Source organism: Vigna angularis, chromosome 3, assembly GCF_016808095.1.
Source record: "Vigna angularis cultivar LongXiaoDou No.4 chromosome 3, ASM1680809v1, whole genome shotgun sequence".
Lineage (NCBI taxonomy): Eukaryota > Viridiplantae > Streptophyta > Magnoliopsida > Fabales > Fabaceae > Vigna > Vigna angularis.
The window spans coordinates 17,119,024-17,138,219 of record NC_068972.1 but is presented as its reverse complement, the minus strand read 5'-3'; the positions used below and the strand labels follow the sequence as shown (position 1 = coordinate 17,138,219).

The 19,196-nt window shown below is 31.7% G+C and overlaps 1 protein-coding gene, 1 long non-coding RNA gene and 1 other non-coding gene across 3 annotated transcripts; 1 reads left to right on the top strand and 2 right to left on the bottom strand.

The window, feature by feature from the left end:
- The first annotated feature begins 1,557 nt into the window (after positions 1–1,557).
- LOC108325785 (uncharacterized) lies at positions 1,558–3,833 on the top strand. Its single transcript, XR_008247993.1, has 3 exons — positions 1,558–1,729; positions 1,878–1,950; positions 3,164–3,833. It is a non-coding gene; the product is annotated as an uncharacterized LOC108325785 (long non-coding RNA).
- Positions 3,834–5,283: 1,450 nt separating this feature from the next.
- Positions 5,284–5,366, bottom strand: LOC128196063 (small nucleolar RNA SNORD34). The gene has a single exon (XR_008248163.1). It is a non-coding gene; the product is annotated as a small nucleolar RNA SNORD34 (small nucleolar RNA).
- Positions 5,367–17,347: 11,981 nt separating this feature from the next.
- LOC108325328 (transcription factor MYB2) lies at positions 17,348–18,696 on the bottom strand. Its single transcript, XM_017558386.2, has 3 exons — positions 18,425–18,696; positions 18,199–18,328; positions 17,348–18,102 (listed from the first exon to the last, which is right to left on the bottom strand). Exons 1-3 carry the CDS (start codon positions 18,594–18,596, stop codon positions 17,619–17,621), a joined length of 786 nt encoding a protein of 261 aa, XP_017413875.1. The 5' UTR covers positions 18,597–18,696; the 3' UTR covers positions 17,348–17,618.
- Positions 18,697–19,196: the final 500 nt, after the last annotated feature.

Below are 19,196 nucleotides of genomic sequence, written 5' to 3'. Positions count from 1 at the left end.
ATATAGTATCAACAACAAACAACAATGACAAACAACAAACAAGTCCAATCAAACAACAAACAAGTTCAATCAAACAACAACAACAAACAAGTTCACCCAAACAATGACAACAAAAAATAACAAGAAACAAGTTCAACAAATAAGTTCTTCAAAACGAAAACGAAAACGAAAAGTAACCTTGGTTCATCGGAATAAAGTGTTGCCACACGTGAGAGAGAAAGCAGAATGCGCTTATGAAGGACAACAACACGAAAATAATTGGTCAAAACAAACAAAAATCATACCTAAAGTAGTAAATTAACATGCATTTGTATCAAATGAAAGAAAGATTACATGTGATAGTCGTCAAATTTCGTTCGAGAAAAGTTTGAGCAGAGAAGAGGGTCTCGCGCTCTAAGATAAAGTGAATGAATTTTCAATTTCCCGCTCAAATTTTTATTGAATTCACTAACCTTTTGACGTCTAACGCTGGGGCATTCGACGTTATATATCCGTTTACGTCGAATTACAATTCTAAACGACGTTTAATAATTGCCTTTATTTACAAAAGTGTCACCGGTTATTTTTAAGGTTGGCTATTGAGTGGTTCAACGTTGAACGCGTGACGTTATATGTTGTTTTTGCACTAGTATGATTATATTAATTAATTTATTTTAAAAGTTTTATATTGTATCAAAGTAATACACAAGAAAGAATTCCAATTTTGCGTTTGGTTTAGAGTTTAGGAACTTAAAACATATTAAAGCCTTTAAATAATTATATTTGTCACAAAATAAATTAAAATATTTTACTTAATAGTTTATTTCAAAGGTTTAATAATAAAAACTATCACACTTCTTAATATTATAAATTTTGTTTTATATTCACTTAATTCATTTTGTACCTAAATTTTAAACAGTTAAAAATTGTCTGAAAAACAAATATAAATATATATATATATATATATATATATATATAAAGATTAAATTGAGATCAAAACAATAACATGTGACATTGTCGTGCCATGTTACATTGTTAGTACCTCATGGATTTGATTGAATCAAGTCCATGTTATTTTGAGTTTGATGTGTGGAATCCATATATATTGTACAAAATGCAAACCTAAATTTATATCTAAATTAAAAAAATTGATTTTATTAACTATATTTAAATCTAAATTTAAATTAGAAATTAATATTTAATTCAATTTTATTTATTTAAAATGAATATCAAAATGTAACCTACTTTATTATATATAAAGTTGAACATGCAACATTAATTATGAATAATTTGAAAACTGAGGCAATGACGTTTGAGTTATGAAAACTATAACTAATTTTGAATAATTACATTTGAAAACTAGAAAATCACATTCAAAAGTGAAAATACACAAATACATATATATATATATATATATATATATATATATATATATATATATATATATATATATAGTGCATATTAACAACAACTGTAAGAGCCTGAAAATAATAAGACTATTGGGCCTTATGTTGAGACAGTCAGCCCATAAGCTAAGGACCCATGACCTTAGGAAGGGATTTTCTAAAAATCAGAATTCCTTCATTTTGCCAGCTTTCTTTCTCTCTCTAAAACCCTTGCCCTAAAATTCTCTCTGCCTTCTTTCTAGATTTTCTCTTCACTGAACCGATCAAATTTTGATTTGAAAGTGTTTCCGCGCTCGCTGCACCAAGGGCTTCAGTTTGAACCGAACGTTTTTCCATTTCGACCGGTAAGTGTTTTTTTCCTTTTCTTCAACCGTTCTTGAACATAAGCCATGCAACTTGCTGGTTGCCTGTTACTGGTAGCTTTTCCTTTAGTTTCTCTGTCCCTTCCAACTCTAAGAAATGTGCTCTGCACCAATTTTTGGTGACTTATAGGTGCTGTCAAACTCGCCTCTGTGAGGAGGTACTGCTAGAGCGTTCCTAGGAGTGGTACTGTTAAGCTTTCCAGGTAAGGGAAGCTAATTATTTTTGTATGAATTTATTTTATAAAAATATATGCATATGAATGTTGAACTGGTGTGCTCTTGTGAAACTGTTTTATGACTTTTATTGTATTGGGTGTTATAACTGAAACTGTGAAATTGTACATGGGTATTAAATAGCATGTATATGGGTATTAAATAGATGTACAGGTACTGCTTGAGGTTGCTGTGAGAGGAAGTGAAAATATTAAAATTAGGCATTTCAGATTTAGAGCATAAGAGAACAGGGTAGATAATTTAAATAAATTAATTGTTAATTGTTGAGAGCCTTTCTTTGTTGGTAGGATAGAGGAACCTTAAAAACCTGAGTTGGCACATCCCTGATCATAGAGCAGCCCTGGCCTGGTCCAGTTAGTTGTGACTAGTCATATGTGCTGGCGTCGAAGGTGAGTTTGATGCGTTCAGACATCTGGGTCCTCTCCGGTGACCAATTGGGGTAAAGAAAGATCTCTACTAGGATGAAAATAAAATAAAACAAGTTGATTGTAGATGCATAAAGTTATCATGTGTTAATTTCTAGTCAATTATAATTTTAGGAAATCAGTCACTGTGTGTTTGGAATTTAAAGTAAGGATCTATATATAAATATATATATATATATATATATATTTAATATAATATAATATATATATATATATATATATATGTATATATATATATATATATGTATAATAATATAATGTAAATATATATATTTATAAGATAAAATATATATATATATTAGTTTAATGGTGTGTTGGTATTTCCAAACAATAACTCCAATATCCATTTTGCACTTTATGATTTACAGGGTGGGCAGTTAGTTATGATTAATTTAGAATCCTTGATTGCAGCAAAACAGGTGCCTGAAAAGAGAGTTTGACATGCTTCTAATATAATATAAATATGTATATTTACAAGATAATGTACGTATCATATATATATATATATATATATATATATAAAATAAAGTAAGGATAGTTGTTTCTTCTTATATTGAAACGTGAGTGTTAATCAATAATTATATTACTTGTAGGTATGTATAAATTAATGCATTTTATGAGCTGTTATGGGTTAGTTGGAGCTATTTGGTTCTTGGTATTGATTAACTTAGATTCAATTGTGGAGATGTTATTTTTATAATTTGTGAGTGGTGAGTAATGTATATTGTTGAGATTGTGTATATGTTGATTGTGGCAGAAAGTATACGATTACAAAGTGATGAAAGTATGATCCAAGTTGTAAATCAAGTTCCATCTGTGTAGGATCTCTTGGTGAGATCCTTAGTGTTTTAGAATGAAAGTAGGAGCTCAGTCTTCGGGGTCATTTTGAAACTCCAATGGCTAATCATACTCAAGTAGAGGGATTAATCCATGTGGTGAGGAGTAGCAGGAGGTCTTAGTCTTGGGGGCTTCCAGTATGCTTCAAGGCCCGGAACAGGCTAACCTCGTGAGTGTGGCAGGGTGGGGAACCCAAGTTTCATAAGTCACCACAAGTGCAGGACCTGCCATAGCTCGACTATCATCTAAAGTCCGGACGAGTCAAGTCTAGAAGATGACATGCTAGGATGTAGGCCTTAAACTGCTTTGATTTAAGTTAACTCTTGTATGTTATGTGCTTGATATGATGCATGCTTTTATATAATTAGCTCACCCTGGCTTGTTTGTGTGCTTGTTGTATGTGTTTTCTTTTGCAATGATCATCCACTTGGATGTGAGCAGAGGAAGATGAGGTTGCTTTGGAGGCAACATTGGAGATAAATGAAGATGATGTTGCAGCTTAGACTCACTAGGAATTCTTAGTTCTCTTATGTCATTTTGAAGAACCTTGTTATGTTTTAAGTTTCAAATTCTGGACATATTTTGGAATACTCTAGTGCTTGAAGTTTTAATTTCTTAGTAAATTCTGGAAGACTGTAATCCTATAATACTTTAAGTACATCTCTTAACTGCTTTCTACTATTATAAATTGGTGATGTCTTTGCATATATATCTGTTATATATTTGGGATGTCACAATAACTAGGTAAGATGAGTTGGTGTAAGGAAAAAAAAAACATTTTTATCATCCAAATAAATGTTTTAATAAAATAAATGATAGCTTACAATCATATCCTAAGTGCCATTTACCATATCATTGTCCCTACTCCAACACAAATATAATTAAAATAACAATTCAGAATATCATTTAATTTTCTCTTTCAGTTTCACTCTTTGAACAAAGTTGACATATTTGTTTTAGCACAAATTCCTTGCAATATTGTGTCCCTGGATTCAAATTACTGTATTTTTTGTATCAATCTTTTCAGGGGATGCTTTGTTCAACGCTCATTTTTCCTCCTTTTCTTTCATTTTGGAAGTTTTGATATTGTATAACTTTGTCCCAAGCCAGTAATGTTGACTGTGGCTTTTTACACCTGCATACAAAATACATCCCTACAACACAAAAAAGGCCCTATTCTGTAGTTTTTGATCGTTAACTCGATAGGTTTTCCTAGTTGGCCTGCATCAATAACCATTGATTGTCGTAATCTCAATATTAATTAGTATATATACTCCAAATGAATCCAAACCTGCTATAGCGAATTTTCTCTCATTTTCTCGTTGCATGTGTGTAAAGTAAATAACAGAAAGTGTGTGTGTGAAAAAAACAATAATGTAGAGAAAAGAAAAAAAGGTGAAAGCGAGAAAAAATTATACGCGAAATGTAATTATGGAGAATACTGAATTCGAAAATCAGAAGGGTTAGCTCAACTAAAACGATGGTGACAACTAAAACAAAGTTGATCTCAAATAATGAAGTGCTCAAAGGATATTTGAAACTTTTTTTTTAAAAAAAGAAAATGGTTAGCACCATTTTATCAACAACAAACACATGTAGAAAATATGCATGGACCACCTTAAATTATTTATCATCTAGAATTAAAAGAACGATCAACAATGACAAATATAATAAAAAATGTATATAATGAGTATTGAAAGTCTATATATAAGTTGCCTAATATTTTAATAACTTTTTGACGGATTACGTGTTATTATTTTATTAATTTATGTATTTAAAACGGACCACTGTCACACAGTCATTTGTCAAATATAATTGTTAAAAAAAATTGTTAAAAAATTTTTTCCATATAAGTTAACAGTGTCCGTGCATTTATCACCACCTCACAGTTAACAGATGAAATTATCGTTTAAAATAGAAAAAGTTACTTTGAGGAAACAAAACACGAGACATAGCGAACGAAAACCAACTTTTTATAATAGGAAACAGATGAGAAGGCGCAATGATAGATCATTGCAACAAACGAAAGGAAAAGTGTTAGCAGGCCTCAGATAATTGAATACGTCATTATCAAAGATAAGATTATCAGCCAATGTCGGCAATATCAACACATCACCGGCCACACATTATTCAGATCATAAAAACCAATTTTGAAAAAGAGAGAAAACAAAGCTTTGGTGTCGGTTTAAAATTGAGCTTGAGCTATAATGTTAAGTGATGATAACATAATTACAGAAGTACCACGTACCAAATTCATCGTACTGCGAGAACCCCATTTTGAACTCTCATCAAAACAAGACATGTGATAATAACGTTAAAGTGAACAAACCACGTAACAGGTACAGTGAATAATCAGCGTACATGGTGATCTCTCTGAACAGCAGCAAGAAAGTGAAGAGACAAGAACGAAGTGATCTGAATTTATAAGTAATTTTGCAGTGTCGAAGTGAGAATAGGAGTCTTCTCTTGATAGACAAGCAAAATATTTGTGGTTGTCGCAGCCTCGTGTACCTTTCAAACAGAGCAGATATGGAAAGCATCTTAGCGCAGCCTTCTACTTTTCAACAGGCACCACGAGGGCGTGCCATGCAAGAAACTTTTTTAATTAAACTCAGCTTACTTTTAAGAAGGTAAAAAGTTTTACTCAAGTAGCCATTAAATTCAAATTAACTTCAACCTTAATTTAGTTATTAAAATTAAGTGACTATTTAACCTATTTGCCGGTGCATATACTATTTTATTTACTCCATTACTTTTGCATAATATATCGTTAAAACAACTCACAAACTTATTATTTTAAGAGTATTGAATTTTAAAAATAACTATATGTATGGAGTGAAACATTATTACTAAAATAAACGATCCATCGTTTAATTATGAAAGACTTTGATAAATGAATAGAATTAACTAATTATCTAATTAATCTAAATATATTAATAATCAAGTTTACACGAAATTGAGTAAAGTTAATCTTAACAAAAAAATCCATTTGAAAAACTATAAATAGAGGTTAAAGGTATAGTTGCTGAAACTTTTTACAATGCATTTATTATATTATTAATTGCTAAATTAATCGAATCCAAATTAACTTTAGCATTGAAGCACCTTTAGCAAGTATCCCTGACTGGTCGGAGAACAACTTACCCAAATGAAGAGAATAGCATTGGAGCAGGTGACTCAGAGATTGTTTTAAGTGAACGTTCAACCCTATACATGAAATATTTTATAGGTCTCCCAAGCCTTTAGCTTGAGTGAAGACCACAAACAAAAATGGTTTACATATGCTCAACTCGTCCTTGAAAATATGACCTTTGTCGATGGATGGGTGTCGCCCCATGAACCGCGTCGATGCCTCGCAAACCACTACATCCGCTCGAGTTGCCCATAAAAATATAACCGTTGGTCAGGGACGGATGTGTCGCCTTGTGAACCATGTTGATGCCTCACAAACTGTGTTGTCAACATTAACACCAAATGTGAAACGTCACATACCTTTTGTCATTGAATGGTGCAAGATCTAGTAATCGTCAAAGCGCCATGTGTCCTTAAAGTTTTCCATGAATAGGGACTAGGTGGTCTTGCTATTTTCACCATTTTTGTTCGCTCATTCATTTTTTCGTAGCTTGGTTTCAAATTCCTTCCACTTAAGGTAATAATGTCTCCAATTGACATCTCTTCGCAAGGCTCCTCTAGTTAGAAGGGTAGGGGATATATTAATGATGCCTACGTGTCATCGTCATTGCTCAGGTCATTGTCTAGGAATTGAGGGTCATTGGAGCACATCTTGACATCTATAAATATTGTCATGAGGCTTATTCAAGCTACTAATAAAGGTCTAATTGGGGACTAAGGTTAACAGGAGGCCACAAGAGAAATAAGTGACCATACAGTTGGGGAGATTTGCATTGACACCATTGTTAAAGGGATGAATTAAATCTTTCGAAGATCCTCGAGTATGATTAGGTTGCACACGAGGTTGGTGAATATACTACTCATTTCAAGTAGGGTAATGATTTAGTGGACCTCGTCGGTCGAACTTTTATTTCGAGGGATGACGTGAATGATGATGATTTGCATCTTTGAGTGTGTCGAGGCAACTATCGGGTGTGTCATGACTAGGAGAATTTGAAATTGTATTTCTTTTTCGTTTATTCCTGCTTCTTCACAGAACTTTGTGTGCATGCCATTCGAGGACTTCTAAAATAGGGTCCTACGGGATTTGAACGTCACTCCTACGCAGTTTCACTGGAATGCTTGGACAACTATGCAAGTATTCAGTATTCTATACAAGACTTTGAGTGATTCTCCCTGCACCTCACCAAGTTCATCCTGCACCTCCTAATTTTGTTTTATTTCCAACTGTACCCCTATCCCTAACTTTACTTCTGTTATGTCAGTGAGCATTGATTTTCTAAAAATGTTAACTCATCCACTCATAAAATTGAAACTTTTCCTTAGTCGCATCTCACTTTAAACCCTACACCCCTGCTTCTTTCTCCTCTCTGCCACATCTCATGTGAAACCCTACCCTTGAGTCTTTCTTCTTTCTCCTATATACAGTTCTACCCTCCTCCCTCTTTTTTCATAATTTTTTGAATGTGAGTGTTCTTCCTTCCCCTCTATTCAGTTTTTTGCTCACTATTTTTCGTGTTGGTGCCTTAGCTCTCATCCCTCATTTCTTCAATCGTTGGTGTCATGGTTGCAGGGTGTCTTCTTCCGTACATCAACGTCCAGGTTAGTTATTTTATTTTGATTTGTGGTTGTTCTTTAGTATATGCTATGGGGAAAAATGATAGAATGTTTGTGCTTATATCTGCTTTGATCTGGGCGGGAGTTGCAGGCCAAACTACACATGAAACTGCGATTAATGGCCGCCGCACTTAGAAGTGCAGATATGGTTGCGCCGTAGTTGGATCTGCGTGAGACAATAACCGTAGGTGGATTTGCGGTTAGTTTTTGGAGGTGCAAGGCCGCCGGCGCACTTGGAAGTGCGAATCTGGGTTTTCCGCAGTTTGAACTGCGGCTAAGGCCAACCACAGTTCAATTGGCGGGTGTATTTTTCGATTTAGGGTCTCTACAGTTTCGGTCCTGGACTGTGTTATTTTGTTATTAAGTTAGTATATTTTATTTTAAGAATTTTTTTTTGTTTGTAAAATTTGATTTTGTTTTGTTAGGTTTTAATCTTAAATGAAGAACTGAAGAAAACAATATAACAGCGCACTGAATAACTAAAGAATTAAAAATGAAAGTCAGAAAAATAACAATGAAGGGGGTGCATGTACAGTAACAATGATATTTAGGGTTTATACCATTTAAGATTGTTGAAGGTTAGGAAGATTGCTGGTGGTTGAGAAGTCATTAAGTAAACGAGGGCAAAACTGTAAAATAGGAGGTGCAAGAAGAAGGAGGTGAGATGCAGGGAGAACTGCTCCAAGACTTTGTGTCACACTCCTACCCTAGCCTTTTTAACCTCGACCGTGACATTTATAGTGAATAGTCTTTCCTTGCTCAGTTTGTTTTCGTTCGGTTTTAACATAGCTAAATTTTCTTTTGTGTTACATTTATATAATGGCTCGTACCAACCTTGAGAAACTCAATTTCCTTAAGTTGTTGGATGAGCATCCTCTTGGTATTGGTGGTTATAGGGTCATTCATGGTGAAAGTCCTTAAAACTAAGGTAGTAGAGGAAAGGACACCAATCGGTCTTGTTGATGAGGCGACGACCTCCCACGCGCTCATCAACTCATTCTTCCAAGCATGATCATTGAGGTGGTGAGACTTTAACCCCCTTGTTGGTGGGATTTTTAGAATAGACTTCTATATGGCGGACAAAGTCTCTTTTCACCTTAACCTCGAAGAAAAAAAAAGTTAATAAAGGGGGTATTTGTGGCCGATGCATTGGTCGTTGTGGCAAAGTTCAACTTTGAGTGGTTGTTCTATGTCAAGGGTAGCTCCTGAAGCCAATAGGTTGGAGGTGGTTCGACTGGAAAAGGAGCTCCCAAAGGAATCTCGTTGCCTTCTTTAAACCTAATGGGGTCTTGACAACCTTATCGAAGGGTCTCAAAGTTGCTTATGATCAATGTGTGTAGAAGGAAAATGATGCGGCTACCAATGTTACTACCTTGGTAGAAAAAGAGAAGAGCTTGACGGTTGAGATTCATTGACAACAATGACAAGTTGATGATCTCCTCCTTACTCAATAGGTCGATTGGAAGTCTATGAGGTACTGTGATAAAAAGTATAAGTTTTTTGTTGCGGAGCTTGACGAGATTAATGAGTAGGCTCAACATGAGGCTGGCTTCTAGAAGGCCTTGGACAAGGCGACCTACTTTTATGGCATCCCTTTCGATGAGGGAAAATTTGACATTGAAATGACCTTTCATAAGGGGCAACTTATGTTCGGGACAATTCAAACGATAAAGATGGCAGCGAAGATGCTAAAGAGGATGTTGTTGAAGATGAAGTCTTCCTTAATCCAACTAATTGGAATGAGTTCATTGAAGACTCCCCCAACCCTCCAAACCGTTGAACTTTAGTTTCGTTACTTTTTATTGAGATGTTATATATTTTGCATACTTTTTGGGGTTAATCTGACACTATTAATAGATATGGTGTTTTTTTAAACTGATCGCTGTCAAACTAGCCCCTTCACACTACATAATTCTAATTAAAGCAAATCAAATACTCTTTATCTTCATACTTATCCATTTTTTTTTAATTTTCTGTTGTTGTGACTATGATATTGAATTTATTTATGATTTTATATCTATTGGACTAATGGATGAAATAGGTTACTCTTTTTTATGTTATGTTTTCATATAAAGACGAAAACTTTATTCTTTATTTTAATTTATATATGAACAGTTTAAAGTACCATTTATAGGAAAATGTTTCTGCTGGAATGAGACGAGGAAAACTCTTGCTGCTTCTGCTCGGGAATGCTCCGTCTCTGCCGATCGGTCATCCTTGCTCTGGTCTTACCGCCTGGGTCTTCCTCTCTCAATGCCAAAATGGGGGTGACCTGCAGGAAACACTCCGACGCTCAAGTCAGAATTTATCTCCGCAAGTCTAGTTAAAATCAGAAATCAGCTTTTACCTTCCTAATCAGTTGTTGTTTATAGGGTTTGAAGGAATATAATCCATTAATTTACCTCTTAATGACGATCAATGCAAACCTTAACCGCTCCATGGTTACTGTTACATCATTAATTATGCATTTATTGACATTCAAAGGTTGTCTCCAGCAAAGCAAACGAAGGTTGTCTCTAGCAAACGGCTGGAGAGTTCACACGAGTATTACTCTAGTGGCCGACCGGGAATGAATGACTTTCATCGCCCATGCATGGCCGGTCAGTCTAACCTAGTGAGTAGTAATAAAAAAACATGTTTTTGTCTTAATTTTTTTAACTTGTCCATAAATGTTATAATTGAAAAATAATTTTGTTTAGTCATATAGAGAAAGAAAAAGACCATGTGCTTGAAGAAATTGACTGTGAAGGGCACGGAGAAAGTGGAGACTGGAGTGGATAGTAGCACTTAATTCCATGCCGCAATAGTTGGACCAGCATCATTATTAATATTGTCTTCTAGTTAAATAGAGTTCAGTGGTTTCTCATCTTGTGTGTTTCTTGAATATTATGAAAGAGTACAAAAGAAAAAAAAAACTTACTGTGTTAATCTTTTGTTGCTAAAGTTTCACAAAACCACTTTCCTTAAAATCCTATTATCATGAATGTCCAGTTAATTACTATTTGCATATAATTGGTGTCTCAAAAACTTGTTCACACACCCTACCTCCAACGTTCATATTTTCACGAGAGTTATCCGACCAATTTGCCGAGCAGTCTAAAAGATTCCCGAATCAACGACCAAAGATCTTAACCGACCTAGAATAAAATGAATGAAAAGTGATATTCATTCAACTATAAACCCTTCAATATGAATCAGATGACTAGTCACTAAGGAAAGTGAACCGATCGGCATTGACTGGGATAATTCTTTTTAATGCTGATCAACTTAGAGATAAATTATGATAACCTATGGATTGTAATTGAATCCTTATTAATTAAGAATTCATTTAAAAATTTATAAATATATATTCGATATAATAAAATAGGTGATTTGTATTTACTAAACTATTAATATTTAAATTGTCATAATTGAGTTGATTTACAAGTATCATCCAAATAATTTGGATAAACGATTATGAGAGAATTTAGATTTGAAGATAGCGTTTGAACCCTAAACAATTTGTTTGATATTGAACAGTTAACTTCAATCCTAGGTCCCAAAATAATTATGTTTAAGAAATAATTTATTTTTAAACTTGAATAAGTATTTTACAACCAACAAAATATATACGTTAAAAACATATTTAAATATAGTTTTAAAATTAAATTAGAAATAATACATTAATATGTCTTAATTCAATTAAATCAACTACACATACCACTAAACTTCTGACTCGTCTAATAACATATTTTCACCATATCAAATTATCTAAATTTTCATTTATATGTATTTTTTTCTATAGGAATACTATTCAGAAGTTCACTCACACCACATATAAAAATGCAAAACACAAAAAATAAAATAGGTTTAAAATGAGAAATTTTCCGCTATTGTGTGAACGGACTTATAAAGAAATAAGCATATAATCCAATATGCTTCGCTTAATCTATTATCAATATATATTACTAAAAATATTTATATGCTTATTATAATAATATAAATTAATACTTTATAAATATATGTTTTATATTATATATAATAATTAAGTTAACGAACTTTAAAATAAAATAAGTTAATATTATATATATATATATATATATATATATATATATATATATATATATATATATGTATGTATGTATTTTAGTTATAATAGAAATATTCAAATAATAAATTAAATAAAAATCGATAACTTAATTTTAATATTTTGTAATATAATTTATTTTAAATTATTGTTTTTCAAATATAACTTATGATTTGATAGTGTTTTTATATTTTAATTTAAAATTTTCAACTCTAACTTGAAGTTTAGAAACTACTTTTAAATCAAATAAATTTTCGAAATATTTAAAATTTATTTTTTTAAATCATATAAAAATTTGTTTTGTTTTATAAATCAATTGTACTGCTTTCTTTTTTATATTATTATTTTGTATGTTTTTCTTTTTTCACTTTCCCTTATGAACATCCGTTTTTCTCTGGATGAATAAAATCTACTTCTAAAAAATTTTAAAACTAAGTGTTTAATTAATTTTGAAAAGTGGTAAATAAAAAAAGGGTAAAATGAAGTTTCTTCAAAAAAAATTGAAAAGAAAAAAGAAAAGGATTTTAGTTAAAATTCAATATTAGATTAAAAATCAATTAAAAAAACAAAAACATAAAAAAAAAATTAAAATTCCTTTTCAAAAAAATGATGACGGAGAATAAAGAAAAAGTAAGTGGCTAAAAAAAAGAGAACAAAATATAGGGTCCATCTATATTTTCTACTTTCAATTTTTTTTTACACTTTTTTAAAAAATCCAATTCATTTTTTCATGCCACACTCGTCTCATTTTATTTTTACACCTTATTTCGGGCTAATAGCCCAAGTCTATTTTGGTATCTACACCGAATGCTTTTTATGTTTTTACACTTTCTTTTAGAGGCCCAATCTGTTGTATTCTCACTTTCTATTGTTTTTATCAAGCAAATCATATATATATATATATATATATATATATATATATATATATATATATATATATATATATATATATATATATATATATATATATATATATATATATATATATATATATTAGTGCAGTCAAATTGCATTCTAACCCGCGAGTTAACCCGCCTCACTACGGGTTTGAGTTGGGTTGGGTTTGAAAAAAATGTAATTTTTTTTACGCAGGTTAGTTTTTAACCCAGCTCACTTAAAACCCGGTTCACTTAAAACCCGGTTCATCCGAGTTGAACCCGTGGTGAGTCGGGTTAGCTCACCAACCAACCTAATTTAATTTAATCACTTATTATTTTTGTGTTTTAATATTATTAGTTAGCATTTTTTTATTATATTGTAGATAGGATAAAAAAGTGTTTCAAGAGAGAAAAATATTATAGATTTATCTATTCAAAACTCGAATGTTATACATGGACAAGTGATAAAAAATTATCAATATTAAAAACTTATTTGTTCGCCTTTTGTGCTTGTTTTTGGATTACGCTTGAATTGTATGATTTTTTTTTCATTTTGAATTGTCTTTTTAAGTTTAACATCATCATTTTAGAGTGAAATTTATTTAGATTTAAATTAAAAAATATATAATTTTTATTTGTCCTCATGTTCCCAGTGAAATAGTAAATATTTTTTTTTTTTCAATTTGATTTTTATTTTAAAAAATTGATACAATCAAGTCATTTTTGTTAATATTGTAATAACATGATTAAAAAGAGTGTCATGTATCAATTCGTAATTTTTTATTTTTTAAATCTTTTTTAATTATTTTATTTTTATTTATTTCTATTTTAAAAAATAAAAAAATTACCATGTGTTAAACTGACGTTGTCACGGTGGCAATAATAATATGAAATGACAATGAAAGTGTTTGTCATTGCCATGTCATGTGTCATTGTCTTAATCTCAATTTTATTATTGTATTTGTATTTTGACTAAACTGAGTCCTAATTTTTTTTTAAATTAAATAATTTTATCCCTTCCTAAATTAAAAAATATATATATATATAAATGTTATACAAATATTTTTATTAAATATTTTTAACAAGATTAAGTTTATTTATATTTATATTTTACATTAAATTTTATTTAAAATTATTTTAAAGTTGTTAATAGAAAGTAATGTTATAGAAAAAAATTCAAAATTAATTTCAACCAACAAGTATGATAAACTTGTTTACTAATTGCATTTCATGAAATAAAATAAATTTATCAACCTATTCAATTCTTTTAAAATATTTTCTATACATATGTTTGAGTTGATTTAAAAATAACAAATTTTCAAATTCAAATATAAATTTAAAATAATTTAAAAAAATATATATCAGTTTAAAAAAAATCAAATGTAAAATTTAAAAACAACTTTTTTGAAAAATTTGTATTGAAGTTTAGGTAAAGATTGTATCACATGAGCAAAGTTGAAGTCATATCTCTATGACATTGAGTTGCTTAGATGATAAAGCGAGTGTGTTTGTATTGACTATGTCCAATATGTCATCAGGCAACAAAAAGAACAAAAGAAGAAATGAAAGATGGACAAAGTCAAAACAATGAAATATAAAATTATTACAAAAAAACTAAGTCATTAGAAGAAAGATAAACTTTAAGAAACTTGACAAATAACACTGGATACTATTGTTTAGAATAGAAAATTAAATGTTGGTAATAAGTTAACTTAATATTAGGCTTTTGGTTTGTTGGTATTTACCCACAATATTAACAATTACCTATGTAAAATGTGACCTATTTTTCAAACTACTATCAACGCATTTGTGTGAAAGTTTTGGTATCATGTTTGATACTATATTCCTACATTTTTTTAACTTCAATTGTGAAGGATGATAAACTTGAATTAGGTTAGTACTTAAAAAATGAACTTGAATGAGAACAAATGAAAAATCATTAATGTAAGAAAGGATTTTAATACTAATTATTTTGAATATTGTAACTCGGTTTAACTACCAAGCATATTCGAGAAAGGTTGAAAATGATGGTTTATTGGCCTCAATTATGAACCAAAGTATAAAATTCACTATTAGATCATGTATTTACAAGAACTGAAACATAAAACCCTTAATAAATAATAAAAACAAAAACCGCACACTAGTGGTGTTGTTCCTTCAACAATGGTGGTAGACAAACAAGGACCTCTTTGACGTCACAATAAAGTACAGACCTAGGTAGAGAAAGCTATAAAGGAGGCTATGACATTTGTGAAAGTGCAATGGGTTTCGTTGGAGGATTTTGCAAAATGAAGGGCGTTTAGTGGCTATGGAAGGTGTGGAGTGGGTTAACAATGGAAGAATGAAGGAGAAAACTACATAAAGAAAGTTGGTGCCTTTGCAACTTTCATGAAAAGTAATCTTAGGCAAACCTTAGGCTTTTGTTATTAGAAAAACCGAGTCTAAATACTAATATACTTCAGTTTTACTAATAATTGAAGCATAGTGGTCTACGCTTAGTAGCAATTTTGAAATGTGGCAAACTATGAGGTTTCGAACCCTTTGCAACTAAAGCAGAAAAGTTGTATAGGTTTTGGTTTCCCAACAATTGAGGCCTAAAAGTTTTTGAAAATTGCAAAAAAGTCATCAGATTTTTATGTTTTGTTTGTTATAAAAACCAAAGCATATAAAGTGATTTCAAAACCCAAATTTGCACTAGTAAATATTTCGTATGCTTCGACTATTGAAAGTTTAATGTATGCTCAGGCTTGTACTAGACTTGATGTTACACTTGTAGTTGGAGTTTTGGGAAGATATAATAGTAATCTAGGTATTGACCATTAGAAAGTTATAAAGAATATAAGCAAACATACTTAAGAAACATAGGATTTCATGCACAGAGAAAGACCAAAAATTTGAAGGTGATAAACCGCTTTGATTCAAACTTTATAGGTTGCATTAATACTTAAAAATTTGCATCTAATTTTATGCTAACTTGTAGAGTTGTATAACATACCTTGGCTACTTCCACTATGGAAGAGTTCATTTATTATTTTAAGGTTACCTCACATGATGTATGGCTGAAGAGTTGTGTATACCGAAGCTTAGAGTTTTGGACTCAATTATTAGACCATTAAAAGTTATATTAATTATGATAACTCTGTTAAAGTATTTATGATTAAGAATAATAGAAATGAAAGTTAAAGTAAACACATTGATATTGAATATCTAGTCGTTGGAGAATGTGTTAAAGAAAAGAAAACGGTTATTAAGTATATTAGAACTGAGTTGATGATTGTCGATCATTAACCTAAAGCATGCCACCAAAAATTTTAAAGATCATGAAATGCAAATGAAACTAGTCCATATTGTGACAATCATTAATTTTATTTTGATAAAATTCTTATTCAATTTAATATATATATTTTTTATTTATTGTGCAATATTTGTTTATTTGTGATAATAAAGAGTCTTTAATGAGAAGCTTGATATATTGTGATTATAGAAATAATACCTGTTACTATTATTCTTATATTTAGTTTCTTATTTGATTGATAATGGGAAAATTGACCAAAGTGAGAGAATATGGGTGGTTATGCATAATATTGATATATTTACCTTTGTAAAATGTGTCCTAATTTTCAAGTTACTATTAGAGTAGTTGAGTGGAAGTCTTAGTATCATGTTCTCACACTTTTTGCAACTCTGTCATGGATTGAGCACTATAATTATCACAAATGTATGTTTTGTACTTTGAGCTATTAAATATGTTTTCTTTTACGATATATTATATCATCAAAGTTTTAGAGAGTAAAAATTTAAAACTGTAGAACATAGAAACATTCTCATGACAAACAATAATTGAAGTTCATTTTTTTTATTAAGTTTTCATGGTTAGTTACTCATCATCCTTACTATTTTATGATTTATTTTTATTTGTGTTTTATTATCGGTTTGGTTTTGGAACCAAGATGATTTCATAGCTATTCATGCCTTTTGATTCCCAAGCTCATTATGATTATTAGTTCAGTTTGTGATTCTAATAGTTTTGCACTAAATATTATATTATTATTATTATTTTATTGTATCATTGATATTAGAAATTTAAATGTAAGTATAAGTTACATATTTATTTACTTAAAATTTTGGATTGAAAGTAATTTCATTATAATTGTCTGTTGCAATGAACTCTCCACTCGGGATAGACTGATCAATCAATCCAAAAGAAGAGAAACATTAAAAGGGGAGGGTCAAACTTCCATTGATTTGGGTGCTGGAATGGAAGGGCCCTAATCTACTCATGGAACACATTGCATGCTTGCTTTCCATAAACTCTTTTCTAACTTAAAAAGCACACCAATTACGTGCTTTTACAAACGTGGAAGCAACCCAATCCTCTCACACTCAATCATACTTTTCACAAATACAGAGATCAACAATACCCAATATCAATATCAAAAAAATAGCTCAATTCGGGTGCATGATAAATGAGTTGGGTGCTACGAAACGCAATTGTAGCAAAACCCTTCAATCCTGTGGCTACACAAACATAAACATAAAGAAAAATCAATATTTGAAATGCTGTAAACTTTTATAAGGCACGTGGCTAAGTTTAATATCTAATCTGTACACACAAAGTGAGGAAAACAATACAAAGAAGCGCATGCTCAACTTTTGACACTGTCTGTGCCTTGCACAATGCGTCACGGAAGGGAACTGTATTTTATTTCGAGCTCATTCCACAAACTTTCCAACGATTCACCCCCACCATTCCCTTCTTCCCACATCTGCATATTCAAACTCCCCCACGGATCCAGACCCGAACCCGAACAATCGCTATGGTCTGAATTCGAATGAACTTGGAGCTCCACGGATGATGAGTCCGAATAAGAATAAGAACCGGCGGGGTGGCTCCCTTTACTCCACTCCGTCACCGAATCTAAACCGTGAAAGCCCTGAATTTCAGTTGGGCCTGGGTCCAGTTTCATCTGAGGCTGGAGAATTTCCGATGTGGGCTGAAGCCGTTCCAGTAAGCGCGGCATCCACACATAACGCAAGGTGTCTCTGAACTCTTTGCTGTTGACATCGCACCTGAGTTGCTTCGCCTGTTTTATCACTCTCGTCCTCCAATAGTTCTTTATTTCATTATCCGTTCTTCCTGGCAGGTGCTGTGCAATCTTCGACCACCTACGAAAAAACATTATACACCATATATTACACGTGCCCACGCCCAACCACATAACAGAAAAACATAACAGAAAAACCGTAGATTGAATTTTATACCTGTTGCCCCAGCGAGAGTGAAGGTCGAGAATTAGTATTTGTTCTTGGAGTGTGATGTTTCCACGCCGCACATCGGGGCGCAAGTAGTTCAGCCACCTTAATCTGCAACTCTTCCCACTCCTCCTTAAACCTGAATATTTAAATCAATTTTTAAAAAAATATGGTAAATGGTGATGAAAATATGAGAAAATATATATAAGGGTAATTTAGAAGAAAGCGTAGCAACCTGCACATCGTGCGACGGAATTCCAGTGACCTTCACCATGGGTGGTGATGTAATTGACCAGAATGGTGTCCTCGTCAACCGTCCATGGACCTTTTCTGAGGCCTAACATCTCGTTTTCACCATGCTGCATCTTGGGTTGTGTATTTAATAGGGGCCCACAGTTAGTATCCATAACTCTAATACTGGCTAGCTATTTGATATACCTTAGGATGTATGAGTGTTTAATTTTAAGAAAGGTGAGAATAAGAATATTATGTGAATGGATGATGGTTTCATGTGTTGGAAGTTATTATATATAAAAGAGTGGGATAAGAACAAGGACACTCCAACGTTTCACTCCACGAAAAAAAAAAAAACAAAAGGGACGCGGACCACACGGAGAATGCACTGCATTTCTTCTTTTTTTTTTTTTCTCTCTTATATCATAATTGTTTGTAGAATAAATTTAATAGTACTACTTTGAAGACTGAGATGGTGTTTGGAGTTTGACTGGTTGACTCTCTTTTCTTGCTTATCCCTGTGACACGCGCAAAGAAAGATTACTATTGAAAACACAGCCAGTTGTGGCGGATCCCGAATCTGGTAAACATTTCACACTTTCATTTCCTAAAAGTAATAATACACCAAACTCCCTTTTCTTTTTCTTCCTTTTGTTCTTCAAACAAGCAAAGATTCCTCTTTTTATTAAACAAAAAAAAATTATGTTAATTAGTGTTTTAAACTATTGTTTAAAAAACACAAGAAATTAGTTTAATATGTTTGTTATACTAAA